Source organism: Protopterus annectens, chromosome 7.part0 (genome assembly GCF_019279795.1).
Source record: "Protopterus annectens isolate FY-2018-M chromosome 7.part0, PAN1.0, whole genome shotgun sequence".
NCBI classification, from domain to species: domain Eukaryota; kingdom Metazoa; phylum Chordata; order Ceratodontiformes; family Protopteridae; genus Protopterus; species Protopterus annectens.
In genome coordinates, this window is record NC_056739.1 from 585,435,864 (window position 1) to 585,461,829 (window position 25,966).

At 35.9% G+C, this 25,966-nt stretch overlaps 1 protein-coding gene across 1 annotated transcript in view; it reads right to left on the reverse strand.

The window, feature by feature from the left end:
* Positions 1–25,966, reverse strand: part of LOC122806610 (calpain-5-like) — a 660,704-nt gene that overhangs the window by 133,329 nt on the left and 501,409 nt on the right. Inside the window, exon 8 of the mRNA XM_044077176.1 lies at positions 15,905–16,100. Within this exon, the coding sequence (XP_043933111.1) occupies positions 15,905–16,100 (196 nt within the window). The remainder of the gene's footprint in view (positions 1–15,904; positions 16,101–25,966) is intronic.

Here is a 25,966-nt window from a genome sequence, read left to right on the forward strand (position 1 = left end):
ATAAATCCTAATGTCTTGAGAGACACATCCACAAGCACCTAAATGCAACACAGCAATCTCCAACAAACCAGCAGATGGCATCAAAAACTCATTCAGAGTTCTGAGTGTACTGCTGCTAGGGATGCTATAGCCAGAATGGGAGAAAATCTCTCATGACAGAGGTGAGCTTTTTTTTTTATTTGTACTACAATGACCAGGAAAACTCAAAACAAAACAGCACGAGTTTGTAGCAAACAGTACCAATGCACAGAACTTTGAACCGCTAAACAGACCCACTGACAGCCTTCCTCCCCACAGGGAACTGAAACTGGGACAGCCAGGACACTTAAATGCAGTAAAATCAAGCCAATAACAATTTAAAGGTAAATGAACTGCCTTACTTGCACTGAATCAAAGGCATGTCTGTAGTCCAGCTAGTGCCCCTCCTGCCCTTACCTAATTTATCCATATTATCATTATTCCAAAGACCTCCCACACAATTTACCCAAGAGATTACTAGAAATGCAAAACTAAACTCCTTTAAATCAAGCCATCTATGTAGCAAACAACCAAAGAAAGAGTCATGCACCAGATTAATTGACAGATGGACATCTAAATGATCTAAAGTTTCTGTCTTATGCTATCCTCCGCAGAATCTCACTACTGTACAGTAAATCCTAATGGATGTTAACCTAATGCAACTATGTTTCTGCACATTTGGATATAAGAAATGCAATGGCACACCTGAGGCCCCAGTGCAGTGGCCTCCTTACTCAGAGAACTGCATTTGAAACTGGCCAGATATCACTCCACAGAAAGGTTTAACTTACGGTCAAGGCACACTCTCAATAAAACAGTTGTCTTAACCAAACTGCATCTGTACATAGACAGCCACAATTAAACAACTTGCATGACTTGGGAAAACAAAGGCAGAAGAACATGCCACATAGAGGCACCTCAATTTCTTTGTAATACTACGGATTAAAGCTCACTATTCACTTTTTTTTAAATATTACATAATTCACCACCCAGAAAACAAAGAGTGTCAGGACTCTCCTGTTCGGTCACTGACAAGACAGGTCCATTGCCCTGCATGCTGAAACAAATCCTGGAAAACTTAGCCCAACCAACGTTTAATCTTTGACCCACTGACAAAATGTGAAGTCATTATAGCCCCCCCTTTTAAATAGCAGAGAAAGGATTGTCAGCCCAACCCCAACTCAGCTTGAGGACAACCAAGCTTACAGATAAGCCATCATTAACAAAATGATGCTAAGATTGTTAATATAGGATTACTCACAGTAGAGAAATATATCAGTTTTGCCACTTATTCATATTTGTGTTCATATTTTCATAACTGAGAGACCTGCATGCTATTTAGAGATATGGTATGAAATACTCTGGTGGGAGATAGGAAAATTCATTGTCTATGTCCATTTATATCACAACACAATGGAGAGACTGCAATGTTTTGTTAGCAATTATGACAGCAAACATCATCATCATCAGCCCCCTTTCCCCATGTCCCTTTTTTTCTTCATGGCATTAAGTAATTAACTAACTTGGAGCAAGGAAAAAGTATTTAAGAGAAATTGTGTTGCACATTGTTATCTGAAGAAGTCTAGTCATTGACTAGATGAAAAGCGCTTCATCGTACTGTGCATTTTATTTGCTTTTATTTATTTTATTTTATTAAAGTCCAGCGTGTTCTCTGTTCCCAGCTTTTTGTTTTTGTATTCTTTTGTTTGTCGTGCCTATACCTTTCACAATTGCTTTATATGCAAGGCAGAGGTTGCCTCTGGATAGTCTGTAAGACACTGAGAATAGTGACAGTGATTTCGGTCTGATAACATATGACATATGCTGAAGACCCTGAATTTTCTTTGTAAGAAACCTTTCAGGTTTTTCCAGTTGCTGTAGCTGCCTGGTAAGGTTACTCTATTATTGTCCTGATGAGTGAGGAGTACAGAGGGGGTTATAACCTCTTTTGTTTTGGATACAGTGCTCTTACTTATGAGGTGGGAAATGTAGAAAGTCTTTCTTACCACTGCGGAGACATGGTGGTCAAAGGAAAGGTTGCTGTCAACCTGTGTGACCAAATTTGTCACCATTAATTGCATGCTTGGGGTGTTGTTATTAATGTGATAATCTGCAGGGAAGTCAACCTTACCGAAGGGGATAATTATGCATGCTTTTGCATTTAGTTTTAGCCCATGACTTTGACACCAGTCGTTTGTCTGTGTAAGTCCCTCTTGTAGAATTTTGACTATCATTTGGGGGCACGATGACTGCACCCAGTTTGCAATCATCAGCACAATTTGTTAGCCACAGGCCTTTTGTTTTAGCCTGTACATCCAAGAAGTAGATTCCAAACACAGGGGCCCCAGCAACAATCTCTGTGGAACACCACTGGTTACGGGTCTGCTGGTGGAGGTAGAGTCACCTATTTTGACTGTGTATTTTCTATCGGTGAGCCAGTTTGCAACCCACCTGACAATATACAGGTTGATACCCAGCTGGGTGAGTGACACCTGAGTGGGGAATAGTGTCAAAGGCTTAGGCCAGGTCCAGGTAAGCCTTATGCATGGACTTGCCTTTGTCCAGGGCTTTGGTGACTGTTTCAAAGAAGTCCAACTAGTTCAGGAGGCAGAATCTCCCTTTAATGATGCCAGACTGGGTTGGGTCGAGTGTTTGGATGTCTCCTACATCTTTGTTGATAAGGTCCATGATTATTCTTTCCATAGCCTTCCAGATTAGGCTGGTTAGGCTTATGGGTCTATAGTTCCCGGGGTCAGTGGAGGTGCCTCCTTTATGTATTGGGATGACGGTTGCTGTTTTCCTTTCAGCAGGTACAAAATCAGTCCTTAGAGACTTTGGTTAAAGAGAGAACCCAGTGGTGCAGCTAGTTCCTGTTTTAATCCACTTAGGACACAGCATGAGATATTATCAGGTCCCATAGAGGCTGTGTTTTTGGCTTTGGGGAGAGCATTTACAACCTGCTCCTTGGAGATGCTAGGTGGACAGGTGGTAAGGATGCTTTGAGGGGTATGTGGCATGGACAGGAAGAGAAGTTTTCACTGAACCTGTTAGCTAGCAGGTTGACTATTTCTGCAGGTTCAGTATATGTGGTGCCATTAACAACCAGTTTTGCGCAGATCTGGGTTTTTCCTTTAAAGTTTCTGACATAGCCAAAGAAGGGCTTAAGGTTATCCTTAGCAAAGGAGGCTAATTTGGATTCATAGTTAGCTTAAAAATGCCTTATGAGGTGTCTTATTTGTTTGTTTATGCCAAGGAGGGAATGCTTCCCATTTAGAGACCATTCCTTCCTGCTCTTGGACAGCAATTTCTTTCTCTTATTGTATAACCTATTAATGGTGGATGTCCACCAGGCAGGCTTGTTCTTTCTTGAGGATCTTGTCTTGGTCCTATCAGGTATGTCTGAGTCAATATACTTGTAGAGATCCTTATACAATGCATTGGTACTAATCCCAGCATAGGTGCCCATGCCTTCAGTGAGGGCATGAGCTATGAAGCTATTAATGCCATCAAGTATTAGGTTGTAAGTAATTGGCTTTGAAGACATTTTTTAGTCTAGTTGCTGCTAATGGGGGGGGGGGGGTCAGATGTTATTGTTACTTTTAATAAGACAGATTTATGATCAGACCTCACTAAGGAGGGCTGCACACATGGGGTGGTACAATGATCACCCATGTTAGTGAGCACCAGATCCAGAATGTTTGGGCCCCTTGTGGGGGTATCAACCAACTGGTCCAGGGAATTGGAGTTAATGAAGTCCAAGAACCTTTGAGGAAGTGGTTTAGTACACATATAATTTACCCAATCTATGGATGGGTAGTTAAAGTTACCCAAAACCGGGGTGTTTGGTTGCATCTTGAGATATTCAAGTAGATACAAGCATGCAGTGCTGGTATACTTGTTCATGGAGGGGGTCCTATAACTGGCAATAACTTGCAGAGGGGTCTTACCTACAGTCAGTTGGACCTGGATTAGTTCAAGGGAATTGTTTTGTTTAACTAATCTAGAGATGTATTTGTCTTTGAGGAATACTGATACTTCACCTCCTTTAGTTCTGAGCTTTATCTAGTAGGTCCTGCAGCTGCTGTCTGAATGCACTCTTTTCATCACTATCACAATCCTGCTGTGGGACATAGGCTGAGATTATGACTATTGCCCTATCATTACACTTCAGTCTGATTGCCATGAGTCTATCACTAATTCTGGTGATATCCCTCACTTTCTTCTGAAGCAATATTTATGTCTATACGTGACACTTCAAAAAACAAGTGACAAACTATTGCATGACATCAGGTGAAAATAACAGTTAATACTTACCATAAAGTTAGACACGTCTGATTTTAGTCCTGTTCAAACACGGGGGTTGTTGGATGCCTTTCCCAGTTTTGGCTTGGAAAAAGAAATGACTAATTGATCATCCTTTCTGAAATCTTTTGTCCTGTGAATATAGAATCTGAGTTATCTATGAACATCAAACAAATGTAGGAGATGGTCTCCTTTGTTTGAATATCTTGGAAAGAAGACAGGAAGATGTATAGACTAGTTTAAATTAGTATCAGATGTCACCTTAGTAATAAAAGATGCATTAGTTCTAAGGGATACTCTGGCTTTGTAAAAAACAGATAAAGGGGCTTTGATGAAAGGGCTTGAAGTTTTGTGATCCATTTGGCTGATGTTAGTGTGACTAGGAAAACAGTATTCCATGTAAGAAATTTTAAATCTGCTGTGCAGGTTCAAAAGGAGCCGGGGTTAAAGTTTGTAATAGAATGGTGATATCCCATGGGAGTGTTGGATCTCTAATGGGAGGTCTCAACAGAAGTGTACCTTTGAGGAAGGCTTTTGAGATCTTGACAGATGCAAACAGATATATTATGTCCAATATGAAAGTTGGAAATAGCCACCAACTGAACTTTAATCATTGCAAAACTGGAGCCTTTGTCAAAGAGATCAGACAAAAATCCAAGTATGGAAGGAACTGGTGCTAAAAAGGGGTCCAAACCTTTGAAGTAGGACCAGATTGAAAATCTGTTCTATTTACTGTGGTAAACCTTTCTAGTCAACATTTTCTGTGAAGCAGAAAGTATACTGATTACTGCCGGAGGAAGCCTGATATCTCTGGCTATGATTAAAACTGGAGGAACCATGCAGTTAACTTCATGGGCTTCTGATCCAGAGGAGGCAGTCCAGACAGGTGAGTAAGCAGATCTGGATAATGAGCCAACAACCATGGAGGATGTCCTAGAAGAGGCCATAGGTCAGGGAACCATGTCTGTTGGGGCCAAAAGGGAGCAGAGGATCACCCTGGCCTTAAACTGCCTTGCTTTCTGTATGAATTTGTTCATTAGGGGTAAAAGGGGAAAAGCATACAGAAGACCCAGGGCCAACTGTGGACCGGAGCATCCTTAGGTGACTCCCCCTGTAGAGAAATCAGGGAAACCAGCTGCTGCATTTCTTGTTTAGATAAGAGGTGAAGAGGTTGCAGCAAAGTTGGCCCCAGCTGACTGAAAATTATTTGTGTCATTATGAGATTGAGAGACCCCTTTTGAGGCATCAGAACTGTTCTGCTCAATTTGTTTGCAAGTACACTGGAGGTCCCTGGGAGGTGCACAGCAATCAGAAAGTGTTGTAAAGAAATTGTCCATTGGCAAAACCTCTTAGCTTCTCGAAAGTGAGGGAAAAGAATGGTTTCTTCTTGTTTGCTGAAGTACTATATAACAGTCATGTTGTCCATCTGTATGGATATCACACCCTTGGGGAGTAGGTCTTGAAATGCCTGCAATGCTAGGAGGACTGCTGTCAGCTCCAAGACACTGATGTGAAGACTGGCCTCTGTTGTCAGTCATATACCTTGGACCATCTTTACTATGAAATGCACCTCGCACCCCAGAAGGGATACGTCCATGGTCACCATTGCAGTTGGTGAAGCCATCTGGAAAAGACTGCCCTTGGTTACTGATGGAGATGTTATCTACCAAGTGATGTTTTATTTTATTCATTTTTTTTTTTTGCAGACTTGCTTAATTCAAATTTTTTGCATGTAGGGAGAGTGAATGGATTGAGACCAATATACTGCTAAAGTTCATTGCAGCACTTTCATGAAAAATCTTGCTAATGGAATCTTAGATGTAGGATTAACCTCGTTGGTGGTTTTGGGTGGTGTAGAACTTGAAGAGCTGTGATACAAAGTGACTGATCCCTAGACTGCAAAAGGCTGATTAATCGAAGTTTGGTGTTTAGGTAACATCCTATGAACTATATAGTCTGAGCTGCAGTCAGAAACCTCAGTAAACCTACTAAAATATCAGCTAAGTTCAGAATCAACTGGAGTACGTGCTCCCAGTGCATGAGTAGAAAATGTTCAGTGGAGGAAGTGAGAAGCCAATCGTTGAGATATGGGAAGACTTGGATTTCCAGCAGGTGCAGGTGCTACCTGTGATCTTGGTGAACACCCTGGGGGCTGTGGTGAGACCAAATGACAGTGCTATGAAATGGAAATGATTCACTCTGACCCAAAAGTGGAGAAATCTCGTGGAGTGCTTTGCTATCTTGATGTGATAATAGACGTCCTGGAGATCAAAACAGCACATCCAATCATCTTGCCTCGGGAAAGGCAAAATGGAATGCATTGTATCCATCTGCAATATTGTCTGTTTTATAAATTTGTTTAGGTGAATTAGATCCAAAATGAGCCTTAGGTTTTCAGTTTTCTTTGGTACTAAAAAGAACCTGGAAGAGACTCTGGATTCTAACTGATTGTAGGGAACCAGTCGGATTACTCTTTTTTTTCTAGCAGTTTTTCAATTTCTGTGGCTGCTAAGTTTCAATGATTAGATTGAACATCTGGGACTTTTTTCTGTATCTGAGATGGAAGGAAAAAGGAAATAGAATAGCCTCTGGATATTATCCTTAGCACCCATTAATCTGATGTTATCTTGTGCCAGGCTTAAGGGTGCAAGGAAAGATGCCCCCTGATTGCCTACAAAATGCAGTCAGTAAACTGTTGAGCGCTGAAAGGCTTTCTCGGAAAATGGACTTTGAAAGTCTTTATTTCTGCAGTCTGCTTCCACCTTTTGGGCATTGTCCATTAAAATTACTACTCCTCTGTCATGGGAGGTCTGTCACCTTGGGAATCATGGAAAGTGCATTGTGATTTATGGAACTACATCTTCTGCCCTGATCGCTGGTTCCTAGAGAATGTACTTTGTGGGGTGGAGAAGCATATTCCCACTGCAGAGAAAGATTCTTGCCATCTTGTTGACTCCTGGTGAATGCATCCTTGACAGTCCAAACAAGGTGGAAACATCATAAGGGGCATTAATGAAAGACAACTTAAAGCCTTCCACAAATTCACATAGTTACATCCAGGTGTGGCGGCGCATGGTGATGCTGGTGACTGCTGTTCTGGCCATTCTGTCAGCTGCATTTGAAAACCCGTGGCCACGTTAGAAGAAGATTGCAGGGTGAAAGCTGCGAGTCCACTGTCTTCTGAACATCTGTTGGCAGTACCCCTGAGAGAGACTTGGTGATCTCTTTATTTAAGTCGGTCTGGAATCTTGTTAAATGAGCAAGATGGTTCAGCAACCTGAGGGCGAAAGTCACTGACTCATAGTTTCACTTTCCAAATCTGTTCATCACCTTAGATTCTGCATTAGGTGAATGAACAGATGAGCTTTCTTCCAAAAGTTCCTTCTTAGTGACCGTTGCCACCACCATAGCATCTACTGATGGACCTCTACTCCAGTGCTTCCAATCCGTAGGTGCTGATAATATTCTATTGGCCTTCTTAGGTATGGGCTGCACCACATCAGGGTCCTTCTACGCTGTTGAGCCATAAGACCTATAAGTGGATCAACATGTGATACCACCCAGAGCATTGTTGGTCTAGGGCCAAAAGCTTCAATGAATACTGACTCATCAGGTGAAAGAGCTTGGGATGACCATCCCCCTCTCTCAGTTTCATTAATTTAAGGATGTCACCAAAGGTGATATCTTTAGAGAGAGAGAGAGTGAAGGGAACTCTCCTCTTCCTCCAAGTCATTATCGTCAATGAAAGATTCTTGTGAAGAGTCCAGATGTTTCCGTTTTGCATGTCCTTTTTCTGGAAACACCCTCTACAGGAGTGTTAGAAGAGTCAGAATTGGACAGGGAGCTAACAAAGCAAACTTCCTTAGGTGCTGATGGTACTGACTGTCCCTCTCAGATAGGATGTAAAGGGAATGAGAGAGAGAGAGTGCAGATGAAGTTTGGGTGGAGCCAAATCAGTTGAAGCCACCATGTCTTTTGTAGTTGCCAAACCCCTTCAGAAAGCTGAGGCTGCCACAGGAAGAGAATACTCCCTCTCTATCCACACCAAGCCCTGGCCTTGAATCTGAGCTCGGGTCCAAGCTATCCACGGCCAAAGTGCTGAGGGGAAGAGACAGATCCAAAAACCTAACTGTTGATTCACCCCCCCCCAATCTCAATTGTAACATTTCATCTCAGAATCTCATCTCAGTCTGAATGCATCAGAGTTGAGAGAGACAGGGATACAGTCAGTGTAGAAGATGTAAGCAGCTCCAACAAAGATGATCTGGCTCCAAGAAACCCAAGACCAAAGGGTGAGTCCATAGGGATTGCTACAAGGGGTGGATAAGTTGGCCTGCACTAGGTACCTTTCCAGGAGATGGTACTGGGATAAGCCCAAGCTGCATTTCAGTCCTCAAAAACTTCCTCATTATCCTATCAATGTAGAGTTCCATGAAACTTCTAGATGACTGAGTGTATGACACTGTCAAAGATGGTTGTGAATTTCTTCTTTCCTGAAGAATGAGCAATTGCAGTCTGGAACTCATCAAGCCTGGTAAGTAGCTGGTGCTAGGAGGAGATCATCTTGTGTCAGTGTAGGTTCTGACCTTCTGGGTAAACTGGGATCTGTGACGACTGACATAGTTGGTTCTAGAGATCGATTCTTAGAAATCTTGGAAAGAGATTTGGTCCTTTCTTTTTCTTTTTCCCTCTTGCTTTGTCTGTCTTTATCTTTTTCCTTCTCTACAACCTTAATCTTAGAATTTGCACATTTTGAAGAAGGATGGGGTAGCCCCTGTCTGTGCCAGATCAGCTGGCCCTTTCTAGTCTGGATGCACAAGACTAACAATCAGTGTCAAAGTGCATGGTACTGAGACAGTAAACACACTTAGAGTGTGGGTCTTGTGGAGGACGTTTGTGCCCACACTCCACGCACTTTTTGGACATTAGAGATTCTGATATCCTGAAGATAAAGAAAAGTTAGAGGGAAAAAAAAAAATATTTATATATATATATATATATATATATATATATATATATATATATATAGATATGTGTGTGTGTGTGTGTGTGTGTGTGTGTGTGTGTGTATATATATATATATATATATATATATATATATATATATAAACAATTATGATTAAAATTACAAAGAGAGGAGAGAGAGACTAAAGGCCTTAAGGGTTAACTAAACTAACAAAACAAACCAGAGCAATGGTAAAATGAGAGGCTCGACTCCTGGATACACATACCACAATTTATTGCCACAAAAACTCACGAAGCACCAAATCACATTAACGTTGTTACAAAACACCCTGCGTTTTCGTTTCAAGTGACTTCTTCAGATGAATAACAGAATGCATACCTGCAACACACCCCTCTTTATATATCATTTGGGATAATTGACTAAAATTAATCAGTAAAACAATTGTATAATTTAATTTAGCAAATGCTTCCCCAAAATAACATACAGTACAAAACCTTAACTTTTAATAAAACACACTATAAATTCATACAAGCTTCCTTATCCTAACCCTATCCTTAAAACCTACAGTTTAAAATATTTAATATTAATATACAATAAATATACCTTTAAAATACTTGTTAAGAAACATATTAAAATGCTTTTTGGAATAAACATAGGCTTTTGATGTTTGTAACTAATAGCAACACCTAGTGTTTAAATCTAATTTTACTCAACAGGATGGAATACAATAAAAATAATACAATTTTTTAATGCATATAAAGTACACAAACATTTTTTGTAAGGGACCGTGGGTCTTTCCCAAAATTAAAAAAAAAAAAAAAAAAAAAAAAATTACCTAAAGCTTTGCTGCTCTCATCTTTAACACTGGGGCAAGGGAAACTGCATCATTCAGGCCTGGAAGTTTATTAGCTTCCAATAATAGTTGTCACAATAATTCTTTATATTCTATAGAAGTTTCACATAAACCACCCCTTATGTCCTTTTCCACCACTTCTAAGACAAAGAAGCTAAATTTTGCTTCCTGGCAGCATATTTTATGTCTATAAAGTGCATTATTAGTGCATTTTGTCCTAATTTCGTAATTGTGCTCATATATTCTATTTTTCAGTTTCCTTTCTGATTTACCCATGTAGAATGCATCACAGTGGTCACACAACCCTACGTATACTATCCCACTGGTTTCACAGTTTGCGAAATATCTACTCTGAATCAGAAAATCCCTACTACTAATATAAATAGTCTCCTTTATACAAATATATGGGCACTGAGAACATCGTCCACACTTAAAAGTTCCTACTTTTCCTTCTCTAGCTGTATTCATTCCATTTTTACCCTCAAAAATAGTCTTTAAACTCTTCCCCCTTCGATAGGTACATTTTAGTGGGAGATCGAAAATACTTTCTAGGTCCGAAATTTCACTAAATCTGTCCCATTCTTCTTCTAGAATTTTTCTTATCTTTACAGCTTCCCCACTGTAATCTACTACAAAATTACTTTCCCCTTCATACTTATCTACTTTTACTATTTCATCTTTCCATCCTGTTCTATCTCCCAAAATGGGTTTGAATTTGTCCTGTCTTCCAATCCTAACCTCCTTCTCTATTGCCTCAATTAATTTAATAGGGTATCCCCTATCTCTGAACATTTCACATAACATCCTACACTCATCATTAAAATCTGATTCTCTTGATGTCATTCTGCTTCCCCTTACAAATTGTCCCTTGACAATGCCTTTCTTCTGATGATAAGGGTGAGCACTACTGTAAGCTAAATAGGAGTTCGAAAAGGTTTCCTTTCTATGAATCTTTGAAAAGAAACCACGGTCACCTTTACCTATAGAAATATCCAGATAATTTAGAATATTCTTGTCAAGCTGATAAGTGAAAGCCAAAAAAATCAGTTGATTCTGAAATATATTTATAAAAAGCAGAAAATTCATCCTCTGATGCTACCCATAAGAAGCACATGTCATCTAGGTATCGCCTATAAAATTTCCAACAGTGTGAATATTTAGAATTAATAATATATTTATCCTCCCAGGCAGACAGAATAATTTTAGTGTATGTGGGGGCACACTTCGCCCCCATAGATACCCCTTGAATTTGCTTGAAGAACTCACCTTCATAGTGGATACAATTATTACTTAAAACCAAATCCATTAACGTTAAAATAAGATAAAAATCATTATTACTGAATTTTCCATATTTCACCAATGCTTCTTCAAACCATTTCATACCTTCACCATATGGTATTGAAGAAAATAAATCCACTATATCTCTTGTAATAAAAGTGATATTCTTATCAAAAATTTCTTGTGTTAAGTTCCGTAATAAATCCCAAGAATCCTTGACTACCCCATTCCCATCTAAGGATAAGTCCTTTAATTTAATATCTAACCATCTAGCCAAAGGTGCTGTGACTGAACCCTCTGAGACCACAATGGGTCTCATTGGGGGATTTTCGACATTCTTGTGTACCTTTGGCACTCCAAAAATTGTAGGAACTTTTGGTTTTTCTACATGAAGATATTTAAAAGTTTGTAAGTCAATAGATCCTTCCAACAATAGGTCATTTAGGACCAAATATATTTTCCTATTTCCTATATTAATTTCATTAAGAGATGCTCTGACATACCTGTCCGAATTTTCAAGTATGTCCATCATTTTGGCTTCATAAAGGATTTGGTCCATAATAACCGTTCCACCCCCTTTGTCTGGTTTAATAATTCTTATTGACACATCACATCTTATTTCTTTTAACAAATTATTCTCTTCCTTAGTTAGGTTATATGTAATCTTATTCTTGGAAAGTTCACACCTTAGTTTCTTTTCCATAAGAGCCTCAAAAGTTTTTAATTGTGGGTGTAGGGGGGGTTATATGTGCTCTTTTTGCTTAACACCTCTATTCTAGGACCTTTAATATTCTGTCCTTGGAATAGAAGCTCAACATTTTTCTTTCTTAAAATTAGTTTTAGGTCTATTAGTACTTTGCTGATATCCGCCTTCCTATTGGGTACAAATTTAAGTTCCTTTGAAAAAAGTGAAAAATACACTTCATTAAGCTCTTTATTTGTATATGTTGTAATCTTTGTACTTACATAAATGACCTTCGACTACTATTGAATCCTGAATATACTCTGGTTCATCCCTATTCTGTTCTAACCTTACCACTGTTGGAAGCCCTTGTTGTTGCTGTTGTTGCTGTTGCTCCTCCCCCCGTATCCCCCATGTTTGTAGTTTTTTGGTAGTTGTTTTTTATTCTTTCTGATCGTCTTAAAGGGGGGTACTCGGAGTAATCATTAATATTACCTATCTCTTCTATTAATTCATGTGTCTCCCTTCTCAGGGCCTCTTTTTGACCCCAACCATTCTCAAACCCATAGTTGTTTTTATAAGTATATTCTCTAGGTTTTGGGTAGTTAACCTTATCTTTATATTCTTTAATGTCCCTTTCTAATTTCCTACTTTTCCTTTCATAAGCATTTCTGATACTATTTTCAACTCTATTTAAAGTATCATAATATTTCCTTTGGCTTTCCTCAATGGAAAATAACAGATCCTCTATTATTTTAGAATTAATTCCTTCAATTCTACTATGTAAACATTCCATTTCCCTATCATTTTCTTTTATGATAGCTTTCAATATTTCAAACCCGCAATTGTCAAAAATGCCTATTAATTCATAATAAAACTCACTCCCCTCCTTCACTTTGTTAGGGTATTTACAAACTCTTAAGCCTTTTGGCACAATTTTTAACTTCAAACATTCCCTCAGATATGCATTCTCCATTTCTATGTTCTTGTACTTAAACCACATTTCATCCAACATTTTGACATTATAATCACAAGTTAAATTAACATCACCCTCAGCCAGTGAGGGAGCTTTTTTCTCGTTAAAACAATATTTTAAGTTCAAAATACTTGTAAAGTCCTTTTTGTACCTCTGACCATTCGATTTGTGACATTTAGTGACATTTCCATCCATACAAACATCAAAAGCCTATGTTTATTCCAAAAAGCATTTTAATATGTTTCTTAATGAGTATTTTAAAGGTATATTTATTGTATATTAATATTAAATATTTTAAACTGTAGGTTATAATGATAGGGTTAGGATAAGGATGCTTGTATGAATTTAAAGTGTGTTTTATTAAAAGTTAAGGTTTTGTACTGTATGTTATTTTGGGGAAGCATTAGTTAAATTAAATTATACAATTGTTTTATTGATTAATTTTAGTCAATTATCCCAAATGATATGTAAAGAGGGGTGTGTTGCAGGTATGCATTCTGTTATTCATCTGAAGAAGTCACTCAAAATGAAAATGCAGGGTGTTTTGTAACAGAGTTAATGTGATTTGGTGCTTTGTGAGTTTTTGTGGCAATAAATTGTGGTTCGTGTATCCAGGAGTCGAGCCTCTCATTTTACCATTGCTCTGGTTTGTTTTGTTGGTCGGACTGTTTGGGCAATTGGTTCCATTGTTTTACTATTTTGGTTAACTAAACTACTATAGTACAATAACTAATAACTACTGAAAGTCAATAAGATTACAAACCGATGAAAGAAAAACTCTCATGGTAGGACAAGAGTTGCGATAAGAAGGGGAATAGCATAAATATTGTAACCTACTACCAAGGAGAGCTCTATGCACACGTGTACTGTTCAAGCAGCAAGCAAAATCTGAGCATCTGACTTACAACCTAAGGAATTATGGGTAGGGAGGAGTCAGAGCTCTGGATCCAATAAGCTTCGACATTGGTGTTGAGGTCAGATCCTGTTGGATTCGACAACCAACATGTTTGAACAGATGAATGTGAACAACCTTGGCACCTTACATATTGTTGAAGAAAACTTTCACTAGTATTGGAACTGTAAGCTGCACATCTTGAGAGATATTATGTGCCATATTATATTGCGAATTACAAGATAAAGCATATGTTTTCATATTTCAGCAAATATCTCAATAAACGTGCAGCCAGAAAGGAATTTCTTGTTGTCATGTCAAAGCTTATTTCTGGTTAACAAAAGTGCTCTGACAATATATGCCTAGGCTGTATAATTTATAAGGTATGACAATTTGTTTGTGAAAGTTTGTAGAAATAGAAAAAGAAATATATAATAATGCACATAAACCCAGAGTTATATTATAGTATTTATAGAAAGATCATGAATGTAATGACTGTCAGTGCTGTAAAAGATACTTCTTACTGAAAACATTGCTATTTCTACAGTTTTAAATTTTTTTATTACTCACAAAATACTTAACATTTGTTTATCTTATGCTTTTAAGATGATTCCTCAGAAAATAGAGTAGAATGCAAGGATGTCTGTAGGCTGCTAGACATCTGACATTCCACACCACAACGGTGCTAATGAGTTAGGGACAGTTATACTACATAGTAAATTATTCCAAACCAAATGATATGTATTGTAACTACTACTGTAACGGATTTGTAAAAATGTAAATAGTGCAATCCTAAGAACCATAACATACAAAATGCTGAAATCTGCAGTCACTGTTGTGCATTCTGTAAACATTCTGTCCTGTACCATCGTGCATACTGTAAACATTCTGTCCTGAACCACTGTGCATTTTATTACTGTAATAAGATTGGAAATTAGTGTACTCTCTAATGTACTTCTTTAACAAATGCAATGTAAAACTGATGAACTGGAACTCTGCACTACCTTTTGGTCTGGGTCATATCTGAAAAGGGTCCCAGCACCAGCTCATCTACTGTGTCAAAATAAATAAATAAATAAAAATGAAAGCAAAAACTGAGCAGGCGTTTTGCAGGATTTACCTACTCAGGTTACTTTTAGTTACCTCTGACTTCATTCATACTGGCATTCCACATATAAAATGTAAAAATGAATGAATGCTCTTCACAACTTGGGACATTTATTCACAGAATGACTAGTAATGCTGGCTTTAAGTAATATTACGTATGACTTCATTGTCTAATTACATATGTTACAGAATGGCTTACTAGGCATTTACTAAATGACAAAGCAGATAAGGGACAAATTAATTGGCATAACCGATACCCCAACATATCTTACTCCTGTGAAATGTTACTGTATGAACTACTCTGAGTTGCAATTCTTCTTGGAAACTAGAGGGCACAAAAGTCTTGTCTTGTAATACCACACAATTTTATAACACCTTTTACTTTCTGGAAATGGAATGACATTCTTAAAAATGTAGAAAATGTCACATAAATAATCAGGCTGTTAAGAGTCCAGTAAAGAATAGAGTGCATCATGACTGTTGGGAACTAGCAATCTGCACAGTAAGTAGGTGATTTAAAAAAGAAGTATTTAATCTAGTGTAAGTAATGACAAACTAATGAGTAACAGACTATATTTACAGAACGAATGGAAACTGTGTAGGTGATACTCAGACTTATGTGATGACTTTTTTTTCTTTTTCCTTTTAAGAAGTTGTCTCCTGAATCTTGTATACCCCTTTTCATGAACTGTTTCTACTCCTCCTTTGAGTGAGCATCTCAGTAGTAAATCAATAAGTGTATTTGTGCTGGCAGATGTATGTGTACTTTGTGTAAAAGCTGGCCATACGATTGCTGAAGCAGCATGAAATAAAACCTAGGTAGTACTTACCTGTGGATTTTGGAAGAACGTGCTTCGATTATTGATGCAGCCTCCACTCCGGTTCTGCAGACGACTAGCACTAACATTCCACTCACTGAGTATGCGGGCTTCCACCCAGGTCTTGTGAAAACTTAGGAAGGATGTGTTGATTTGTCGGCTTATAACCATATCAGTAAAATAGTAGCAGAAATCTTTGAAGTCCATCCTGTTTTACGTAAAGATAAGACTACCCTTAGTCAAAGCAGAACACCTACAAAAACACCTACAAAACTTTAATTTCTGTATCACAGTATTTTGTGAAAGTATAAAAGCTTCTAGAAAACAGTGATAGAGGAAGAAAACAATGTGAGACATGGAAAACATAGGCAGAAAAAAACATGGAGAAAGAAAATAGAGTGCAGCAGATGTTAAAGTTCAGAAAAGAAAAGACATTTCCCCTCAATATTCATATATAATTAAGATGTACAAAGTTTTGTGTATTTGTTTTAAGTTAAAAGGTTTTGAGGAGGGTGTTTTGGGGTGTTTTTTTTTCATTAAAACAAAACGTCTTGTAAAAAAAAGAAGTTATGTACTTACCATAATGTTCCATCTGTGTTGTCCATTTTCATTCTTTGTCAACAGTTGGGTTCAGATACAATCCTTGGATCTGACTCAGCTGCTTCTTCCAGATTACAGAATACTTGAACTCTCGAGTTCCTCCCTTTACCCACAATGCCCCACCAACCTAACATACCTCAGATCTACTGATAACAGCAAGGACAGAAGGAATCACCACAGGATAAAAACTTCGTTTCTAACTTAAAACATCTTTATTTGAAAACAAGAAATGAGCGCTTTCACGTAGATTAACTACGCTTCTTCAGATATAATTAGAAGTAAAAAAGACACATCTTTTATATAAAATTTGGCGGGCAAACCAAACAATAATGCAAACAATAAATCAATTGACGAACTTATTAAGTAATTAAGCTCTTAAAGTGGTTAAACTCTCAAAATAATAAAGTTCCTAACGCACTGAAGGCACTCCAAACATAACACATATCCAAATATTTAAATATTTAAATATTAAAACTCATATTATATCATTCAGTCTCCAATGGTTCTTATAGAACTGCACGATACTTAGAGCGTAAATCTAAAAGGTTTCTACAGTTCATATTGGAATGCACAAGATAATTATATGGTGCTGACAAATAAACAATGTATTCTCCGTGTGTCATTTTAAAACAAATTACTGTTGCTTTTGCTTTTCTATAGATCAGTAAAAAAACTGCTACAATTCTATAAAGCAGTAAGAAGCATCTGTTAATTCATCATAACTCTTTTAAAATTAATTTAAAATTAATTTAAAATTAATTTAAAAAACTATCTAAAAATCATTCCGACAGCATGGTTTTCATTATTCCTTGTCGTATGTGGTATCAGTATGACATGCGTAATTAAAATGTCAGTATACCATGCGCTGTTAAAAAGGATACAAAAAATCCTAGCTAAATTATGCAAAACTTATAGGAAGGTGTCTATGTAAAGAACTAAGAAGCAACAGAACTAAAAACTTCATAAAAAAACAGCAATAGAAGTCACTGTGGGAACAGGAAACGCATTATATCAGCAAATAGTCGATGAAACAAACTGACGTATGCAGTCATATCACCGAATAAATCAAAAACTTAAAATTTAAAATTTATATTAGTTCATCAGAATTAATAAATTTAATAAATTCGATGAATGAAAGCATCATCTAGACATTAGTATATAAATATTAAGTGATGGAATAAATACAATAATTAATATTTAATATTTATAATGACACATCTATAAATTAATATTCATGATGATATATATACACTAATAACAATCAGATTTGATTTATTAAATATAAATATAAATATTAATAATTATTATTATAAATATTATTAAATATCAAAAAATTAAAAAATAAATAAATGAGATTTTGAAAAATAAATTAAGCGGGATAAGGTCATAAACACATTAATGTAATACATGAATATCTGATTCTAAAAATATCCCTCAAATTAACATTGACATTTAATTCAAAAAATCACATATGTTTAAATAACTTATTGTTTCAACATTTAAATAATAATGGAGAATTATGTAACAGTGAAACAACCTGAGACAATAAATAAATAAATGAATGAATGAATGAATGAATGAATGAATGAATGATAAAACATTATAAAAACATGTAACATCATAGTTTCCTATTATTCAATACTGGTTTGATGGAAACAAACTGGTTAATACCTGGACTAATGTGGGCTTTTAAAGTAAATATCCATTTGAGTTCAATACAGGCCAATTGATTAATGTTATCACCTCCTCTAGAATTTATGGTAACCAATTGTAGGGCTTTGAAACTAAATCTATGTGTTGTGTGATCTAGTAAATGTTTCGCTAACGCGTTTTGCTCATTGCCTTTTCTAATGTTGTAGAGATGATTATAGACCCTGTCTCTTAATCTCCGCTTTGTTAAGCCAACATAAAATGCATCACAGTTATCACAAGTTGCAAGGTATATAAGGTTTGTACTATCACAATTACAATGACTCGTAGGTGTAAAATTAAAGATACCTTCTGGATGAATAAAAGACTGTTTTTTAGAAATGTAAGGGCACATATGGCAATGGCCACAAGGATAAGTTCCACATTGAACAGGTTTGATCATCATATGGGAACTATTTTTATCTATACACAACAGCTGCTTAAGATTACTACAATTCTTGTAGCTAAATCTAGGGCGTTCACCAACAACAATTTTTGTAAATGGATCCATAATAAGTACATTCCAATTTTTATTTATTATCTTCCTAAGTGAACCTATATCACTAGTATATTTTATAATAAAGGATAATTTCTCAGTAAACGTACCTTTAGTATGTGTATAATTCAAAACCGTCTGTTTGACATCACGACTGGAATGAAACATATCTGGTAATGTGGTATCAAACATTTGATGTTTATACTTGCTAATTATTTTATTATTATAACCCCTTTCCTTAAATAATGATTCTAGTTTGTCCATTTCAGTTAAGAAAACTTTATCATCACTACAAATCCTGGCTATTCTACTGAATTGACTAGTAACAATTCCTGGGAACGTAAATCTCGGATGCATACTTTCAAATTTCAATAGTGTATTTCTCCAGGTTGATTTCCTATAAAGAGAGATGTCTATCTTTCCATTGATGTTAAAATTCAAAGTTAGATCTAAAAAATGTACCCGTTCAACTGAGGTTTCTACAGTAAACCTCAAAAAGGGGCTAGTAGTCTCCACATCTTTAATGAATTGGATGCAATCAGTTTCAGTGCCTTCCCAAATGAACAGGACGTCATCCACAAATCGTTTGTACAATTTGATGTTACTATATTGTCTATGTTTAAATAAAAAATTCCGTTCCCATTCATAAACAACTAAATTTGCATAACTATTCGCACAGGGGGTGCTCATAGCAACCCCCCACTTTTGCAAATAGTATTTATCCTTATATAAAAAGATATTATTATTAAGTACTAGTTCCAGCAGATGGTTTATCAATATTTGTCTGTTGTTAGTATAATGGGAACATGTCACCAAAATCTCTCTTATGGCTTGAAGTCCTGATTCATTTGGAATGCACGTAAATAAATCTTTCACGTCCATAGTGACCAGTAGATAATTGGTAGGATTTCTATCTAATTTAAAATCTTTCAAAACTTGTATTAACTGGTATGAATCTCTAAGGATATTTGGAATATCATTTACAATGGGTCTTAGCAATGTTCTATAAACGATGAAATTGTTGAGGTACTCCACCTTTCACTAGAGACAATGGGTCTCATGGGCACTGGCAAAATGTTTTTGTGTATCTTAGGTAAGCCCTTAATAACAGGGATGGTGGGAAACTCAATTAAAAAATATTCATACATTTCACAACTTATTTGGCCACACATTAATAGATCATAAAGATCTTCTTGTATTTTTTTAATAGTATTATTAACATAATTGTTTGTGACAATTTGATAAGTATTTCCATCAGAAAGAAGGGAAACCATGTTTTTATCATTATCAGATGTATTAAGCACAACGACAGCTCCACCTTTATCTGCTGGCTTGATGGTAATATTAGCATTTCGTTTTAACCCAATCAGTGACTTCTGTTCATTTTGAGTTATATTAAAATAAGTACATCTTTTCTGTTTCATGGCAAACATTTCATAGAAATCTTTCTCACACAATTTCATGAAACATTCTACATTGTGCGGTATTGTAGGCAGAAAACTACTTTTACATTTAAAAAAGGTTTTTATGGTATCAGTCTGCATAACTGTTTTATCTTTAAAAAACACCTTCAATGCCACATTGTGACAAAACAACCTTAAATCAGTCAAAACATCATTTAAACAACTAGTTTGGGAAGGAATAAAATTGAGACCTTTGTTAAGAAGAGAAATGTCAAGTTCAGTGAGTGCCAGATCAGACAAATTACATACTAAACTATTCAGTTCCTTTCCTTGTTGCTCCATATCTTTCTTCCGATCCTTTTCTTTTGTGTGGTCCCCTGCTGTTGGAGCGGCCTCTCCAACCTGATTGCTGTTTCACTGGAAATGGTAAAAAACGAACAGAAGCAGCAGCTGTATCTTTTGGTTTAGCTCCTGCTGAAGCATAAATCTTAGCTGCTTGTTGGTTGGGAGGTGGAGTGTCACTAGGAAAATTGGCTCCGTTGGTGCTGTTCAACAGAGGGGTATTTAAAGGTGCTTCATTGTTGACCACCTTATTGAAGCTGGAAGTTGATGAACTAATGGATGGTTCAATGATAGAACCCATAGATACAGAGTTTCCATGCACAGTCATATCTGCATGCACGGTATTGGAACCAGTGGTAGAGCTCATATGTTCCGTTCTCGGCCAAACGAACACTTGTCCGAGAGCGAAATCATTAGCGTCTCTGATGAGCTTTCTTTCTTTGGTTTGTTTCAGCCTCTCGCTGAATAAATGCACTTGTGACCATATACTATCAAGTCTCTTGCTTAAATAATCAGATTTAAACTGTTCATTAAGATAACTTTGTTGCATGTCTATTTTATTCTGTAACTCAGATTCCAAAGGGGCAAAGTATTCCAATAAAAGTTTAATATAATTAAAGCCGAGTTCGATATTCAAGTCCTGCCACTTTCTTAATAGTACGGGGTGACTGTCTCCATACGTGGGTATGCAAAAAAATGCGCATGCCTCTAGGAACAACTTTAAAGTGGAGGCAGGCTTCCAAATGCAACCTTTGCCAAGAATATCTTTGTAACTTGTAAAGATCATCCTGAAAGTCTTTAGTTAGTCTATTAAATTCAGTAATTTTCTCACCATTATTAGAAGCTGGTGTTGAAACCAGATTGTTTGTGAGTTCCAGGGTCAATAAAGGGTTGTCATTCCGATGCAGAAGTAAATCCCATGCCGGCATAGTGGTAGCCCTCGACTCCGGACGAAAATCCAGTTCAATTTCAACTTGATCCATATGTAAAATCAGAAACAGCAAAAACCAAACAATAAAACTAAAACCGAACTGTCTCTGATGATTAAAGATGCCTTCTGAAAGACCAAGGATAACTGATAACAGCAAGAACAGAAGGAATCACCACAGGATAAAAACTTCGTTTCTAACTTAAAACGTCGTTATTTGAAAACAAGAAATGAGCGCTTTCACGTAGATTAACTACGCTTCTTCAGATATAATTAGAAGTAAAAAAGACACATCTTTTATATAAAATTTGGCAGGCAAACCAAACAATAATGCAAACAATAAATCAATTGACGAACTTATTAAGTAATTAAGCTCTTAAAGTGGTTAAACTCTCAAAATAATGAAGTTCCTAACGCACTGAAGGCACTCCAAACATAACACATATCCAAATATTTAAATATTTAAATATTAAAACTCATATTATATCATTCAGTCTCCAATAGTTCTTATAGAACTGCACGATAGAGCGTAATTCTAAAAGGTTTCTACAGTTCATATTGGAATGCACAAGATAATTATATGGTGCTGACAAATAAACAATGTATTCTCCGTGTGTCATTTTAAAACAAATTACTGTTGCTTTTTCTTTTCTATAGATCAGTAAAAAACTGCTACAATTCTATAAAGCAGTAAGAAGCATCTGTTAATTCATCATAACTCTTTTAAAATTAATTTAAAATTAATTTAAAATTAATTTAAAAAACTATCTAAAAATCATTCCGACAGCATGGTTTTCATTATTCCTTGTCGTATGTGGTATCAGTATGACATGCGCAATTAAAATGTCAGTATACCATGCGCTGTTAAAAAGGATACAAAAAATCCTAGCTAAATTATGCAAAACTTATAGGAAGGTGTCTATGTAAAGAACTAAGAAGCAACAGAACTAAAAACTTCATAAAAAAACAGCAATAGAAGTCACTGTGGGAACAGGAAACGCATTATTTCAGCAAATAGTCGATGAAACAAACTGACGTATATAGTCATATCAACGAATAAATCAAAAACTTAAAATTTAAAATTTATATTAGTTCATCAGAATTAATAAATTTAATAAATTCGATGATGAATGAAAGCATCATCTAGATATTAATATATAAATATTAAGTGATGGAATAAATACAATAATTAATATTTAATATTTATAATGACGCATCTATAAATTAATATTCATGATGATATATATACACTAATAACAATCAGATTTGATTTATTAAATATAAATATAAATATTAATAATTATTATTATAAATATTATTAAATATCAAAAAATTAAAAAATAAATAAATGAGATTTTGAAAAATAAATTAAGCGGGATAAGGACATAAACACATTAATGTAATACATGAATATCTGATTCTAAAAAATATCCCTCAAATTAACATTGACATTTAATTCAAAAAATCACATATGTTTAAATAACTTATTGTTTCAACATTTAAATAATAATGGAGAATTATGTAACAGTTAAACAACCTGAGACAATAAATAAATAAATGAATGAATGAATGAATGAATGATAAAACATTATAAAAACATGTAACATCATAGTTTCCTATTATTCAATACTGGTTTGATGGAAACAAACTGGTTAATACCTGGACTAATGTGGGCTTTTAAAGTAAATATCCATTTGAGTTCAATACAGGCCAATTGACTAATGTTATCACCTCCTCTAGAATTTATGGTAACCAATTGTAGGGCTTTGAAACTAAATCTATGTGTTGTGTGATCTAGTAAATGTTTCGCTAACGCGTTTTGCTCATTGCCTTTTCTAATGTCGTAGAGATGATTATAGACCCTGTCTCTTAATCTCCGCTTTGTTAAGCCAACGTAAAATGCATCACAGTTATCACAAGTTGCAAGGTATATAAGGTTTGTACTATCACAATTACAATGACTCGTAGGTGTAAAATTAAAGATACCTTCTGGATGAATAAAAGACTGTTTTTTAGAAATGTAAGGGCACATATGGCAATGGCCACAAGGATAAGTTCCACATTGAACAGGTTTGATCATCATATGGGAACTATTTTTATCTATACACAACAGCTGCTTAAGATTGCTACAATTCTTGAAGCTAAATCTAGGGCGTTCACCAACAACAATTTTTGTAAATGGATCCATAATAAGTACATTCCAATTTTTATTTATTATCTTCCTAAGTGAACCTATATCACTAGTATATTTTATAATAAAGGATAATTTCTCAGTAAACGTACCTTTAGTATGTGTATAATTCAAAACCGTCTGTTTGACATCACGACTGGAATGAAACATATCTGGTAATGTGGTATCAAACATTTGATGTTTACACTTGCTAATTATTTTATTATTATAACCCCTTTCCTTAAATAATGATTCTAGTTTGTCCATTTCAGTTAAGAAAACTTTATCATCACTACAAATCCTGGCTATTCTACTGAACTGACTAGTAACAATTCCTGGGAACGTAAATCTCGGATGCATACTTTCAAATTTCAATAGTGTATTTCTCCAGGTTGATTTCCTATAAAGAGAGATGTCTATCTTTCCATTGATGTTAAAATTCAAAGTTAGATCTAAAAAATGTACCCGTTCAACTGAGGTTTCTACAGTAAACCTCAAAAAGGGGTTAGTAGTCTCCACATCTTTAATGAATTGGATGCAATCAGTTTCAGTGCCTTCCCAAATGAACAGGACGTCGTCCACAAATCGTTTGTACAATTTGATGTTACTATATTGTCTATGTTTAAATAAAAAATTCCGTTCCCATTCATAAACAACTAAATTTGTGTAACTATTCACACAGGGGGTGCCCATAGCAACCCCCCAGTTTTGCAAATAGTATTTATCCTTATATAAAAAGATATTATTATTAAGTACTAGTTCCAGCAGATGGTTTATCAATATTTGTCTGTTGTTAGTATAATGGGAACATGTCACCAAAATCTCTCTTATGGCTTGAAGTCCTGATTCATTTGGAATGCACGTAAATAAATCTTTCACGTCCATAGTGACCAGTAGATAATTGGTAGGATTTCTATCTAATTTAAAATCTTTCAAAACTTGTATTAACTGGTATGAATCTCTAACTAAGGATATTTGGAATATCATTTACAATGGGTCTTAGCAGATGTTCTATAAACGATGAAATTGTTGAGGTACTCCACCTTTCACTAGAGACAACGGGTCTCATGGGCACTGGCAAAACGTTTTTGTGTATCTTAGGTAAGCCCTTAATAACAGGGTTGGTGGGAAACGCAATTAAAAAATATTCATACGTTTCACAACTTATTTGGCCACACATTAATAGATTATAAAGATCTTCTTGTATTTTTTTAATAGTATTATTAACATAATTGTTTGTGACAATTTGATAAGTATTTCCATCAGAAAGAAGGGAAACCATGTTTTTATCATAATCAGATGTATTAAGCACAATGACAGCTCCACCTTTATCCGCTGGCTTGATGGTAATATTAGCATTTCGTTTTAACCCAATCAGTGACTTCTGTTCATTTTGAGTTATATTAAAATAAGTACATCTTTTCTGTTTCATGGCAAACATTTCATAGAAATCTTTCTCACACAATTTCATGAAACATTCTACATTGTGCGGTATTGTAAGCATAAAACTACTTTTACATTTAAAAAAGGTTTTTATGGTATCAGTCTGCATAACTGTTTTATCTTTAAAAAACACCTTCAATGCCACATTGCAACAAAACAACCTTAAATCAGTCAAAACATCATTTAAACAACTAGTTTGGGAAGGAATAAAATTGAGACCTTTGTTAAGAAGAGAAATGTCAAATTCAGTGAGTGCCAGATCAGACAAATTACATACTAAACTATTCAGTTCCTTTGTTTCCTTGTTGCTCCGTATCTTTCTTCTGATCCTTTCCTTTTGCGTGGTCCCCTGCTGTTGGAGCGGCCTCTCCAACCTGATTGCTGTTTCACTGGAAATGGTAAAAAACGAACAGAAGCAGCAGCTGTATCTATACCTCAGATCTAGTTTGCTGCTCATATATTTATATAGCAGTGGAGAATAAGAAAAGAACGGAAGCTGGAGGTCAAACAAGGAAGACAGGTTCCTCCAAAACCCTTCAGTCTATGCAGTTTAAGGTGGCTAGGAAGTTGAGGAAGAATAATTATGGACAACACCAATGGAATATTATGGTGAGTATATAACTTTTTTATCTAATGCTATTATTTTCATTCATTCCTCAACTGTTGGGACAGAGTCCCTTGCTACCTATATCTGTGGAGGCTCTAAGGAAGGATATTCCTGGGTACTGCTGAGCGCAAGGCTGCTCTTCCCCTAGAGACCAGATCCAGTTTGTAATGAGCAATAAAGGTATGAGGATTAGCCCAAGATGCGGCTGCACAAATATCATTCAATGAAGATCTAGATAAAAAAGCTGAAGAAGTTACTATAGACCTGGTGGAATGGGCTCTTGGAGGTTTTGGTAAAGGCAAACCACTTCCTCATAAAGAAAGGTAATACAATCAGTTAACCATTTGGCCAAAGTCATTTTAGATACTGGTTTGCTTAGTTTTGAATCAGAAAAGG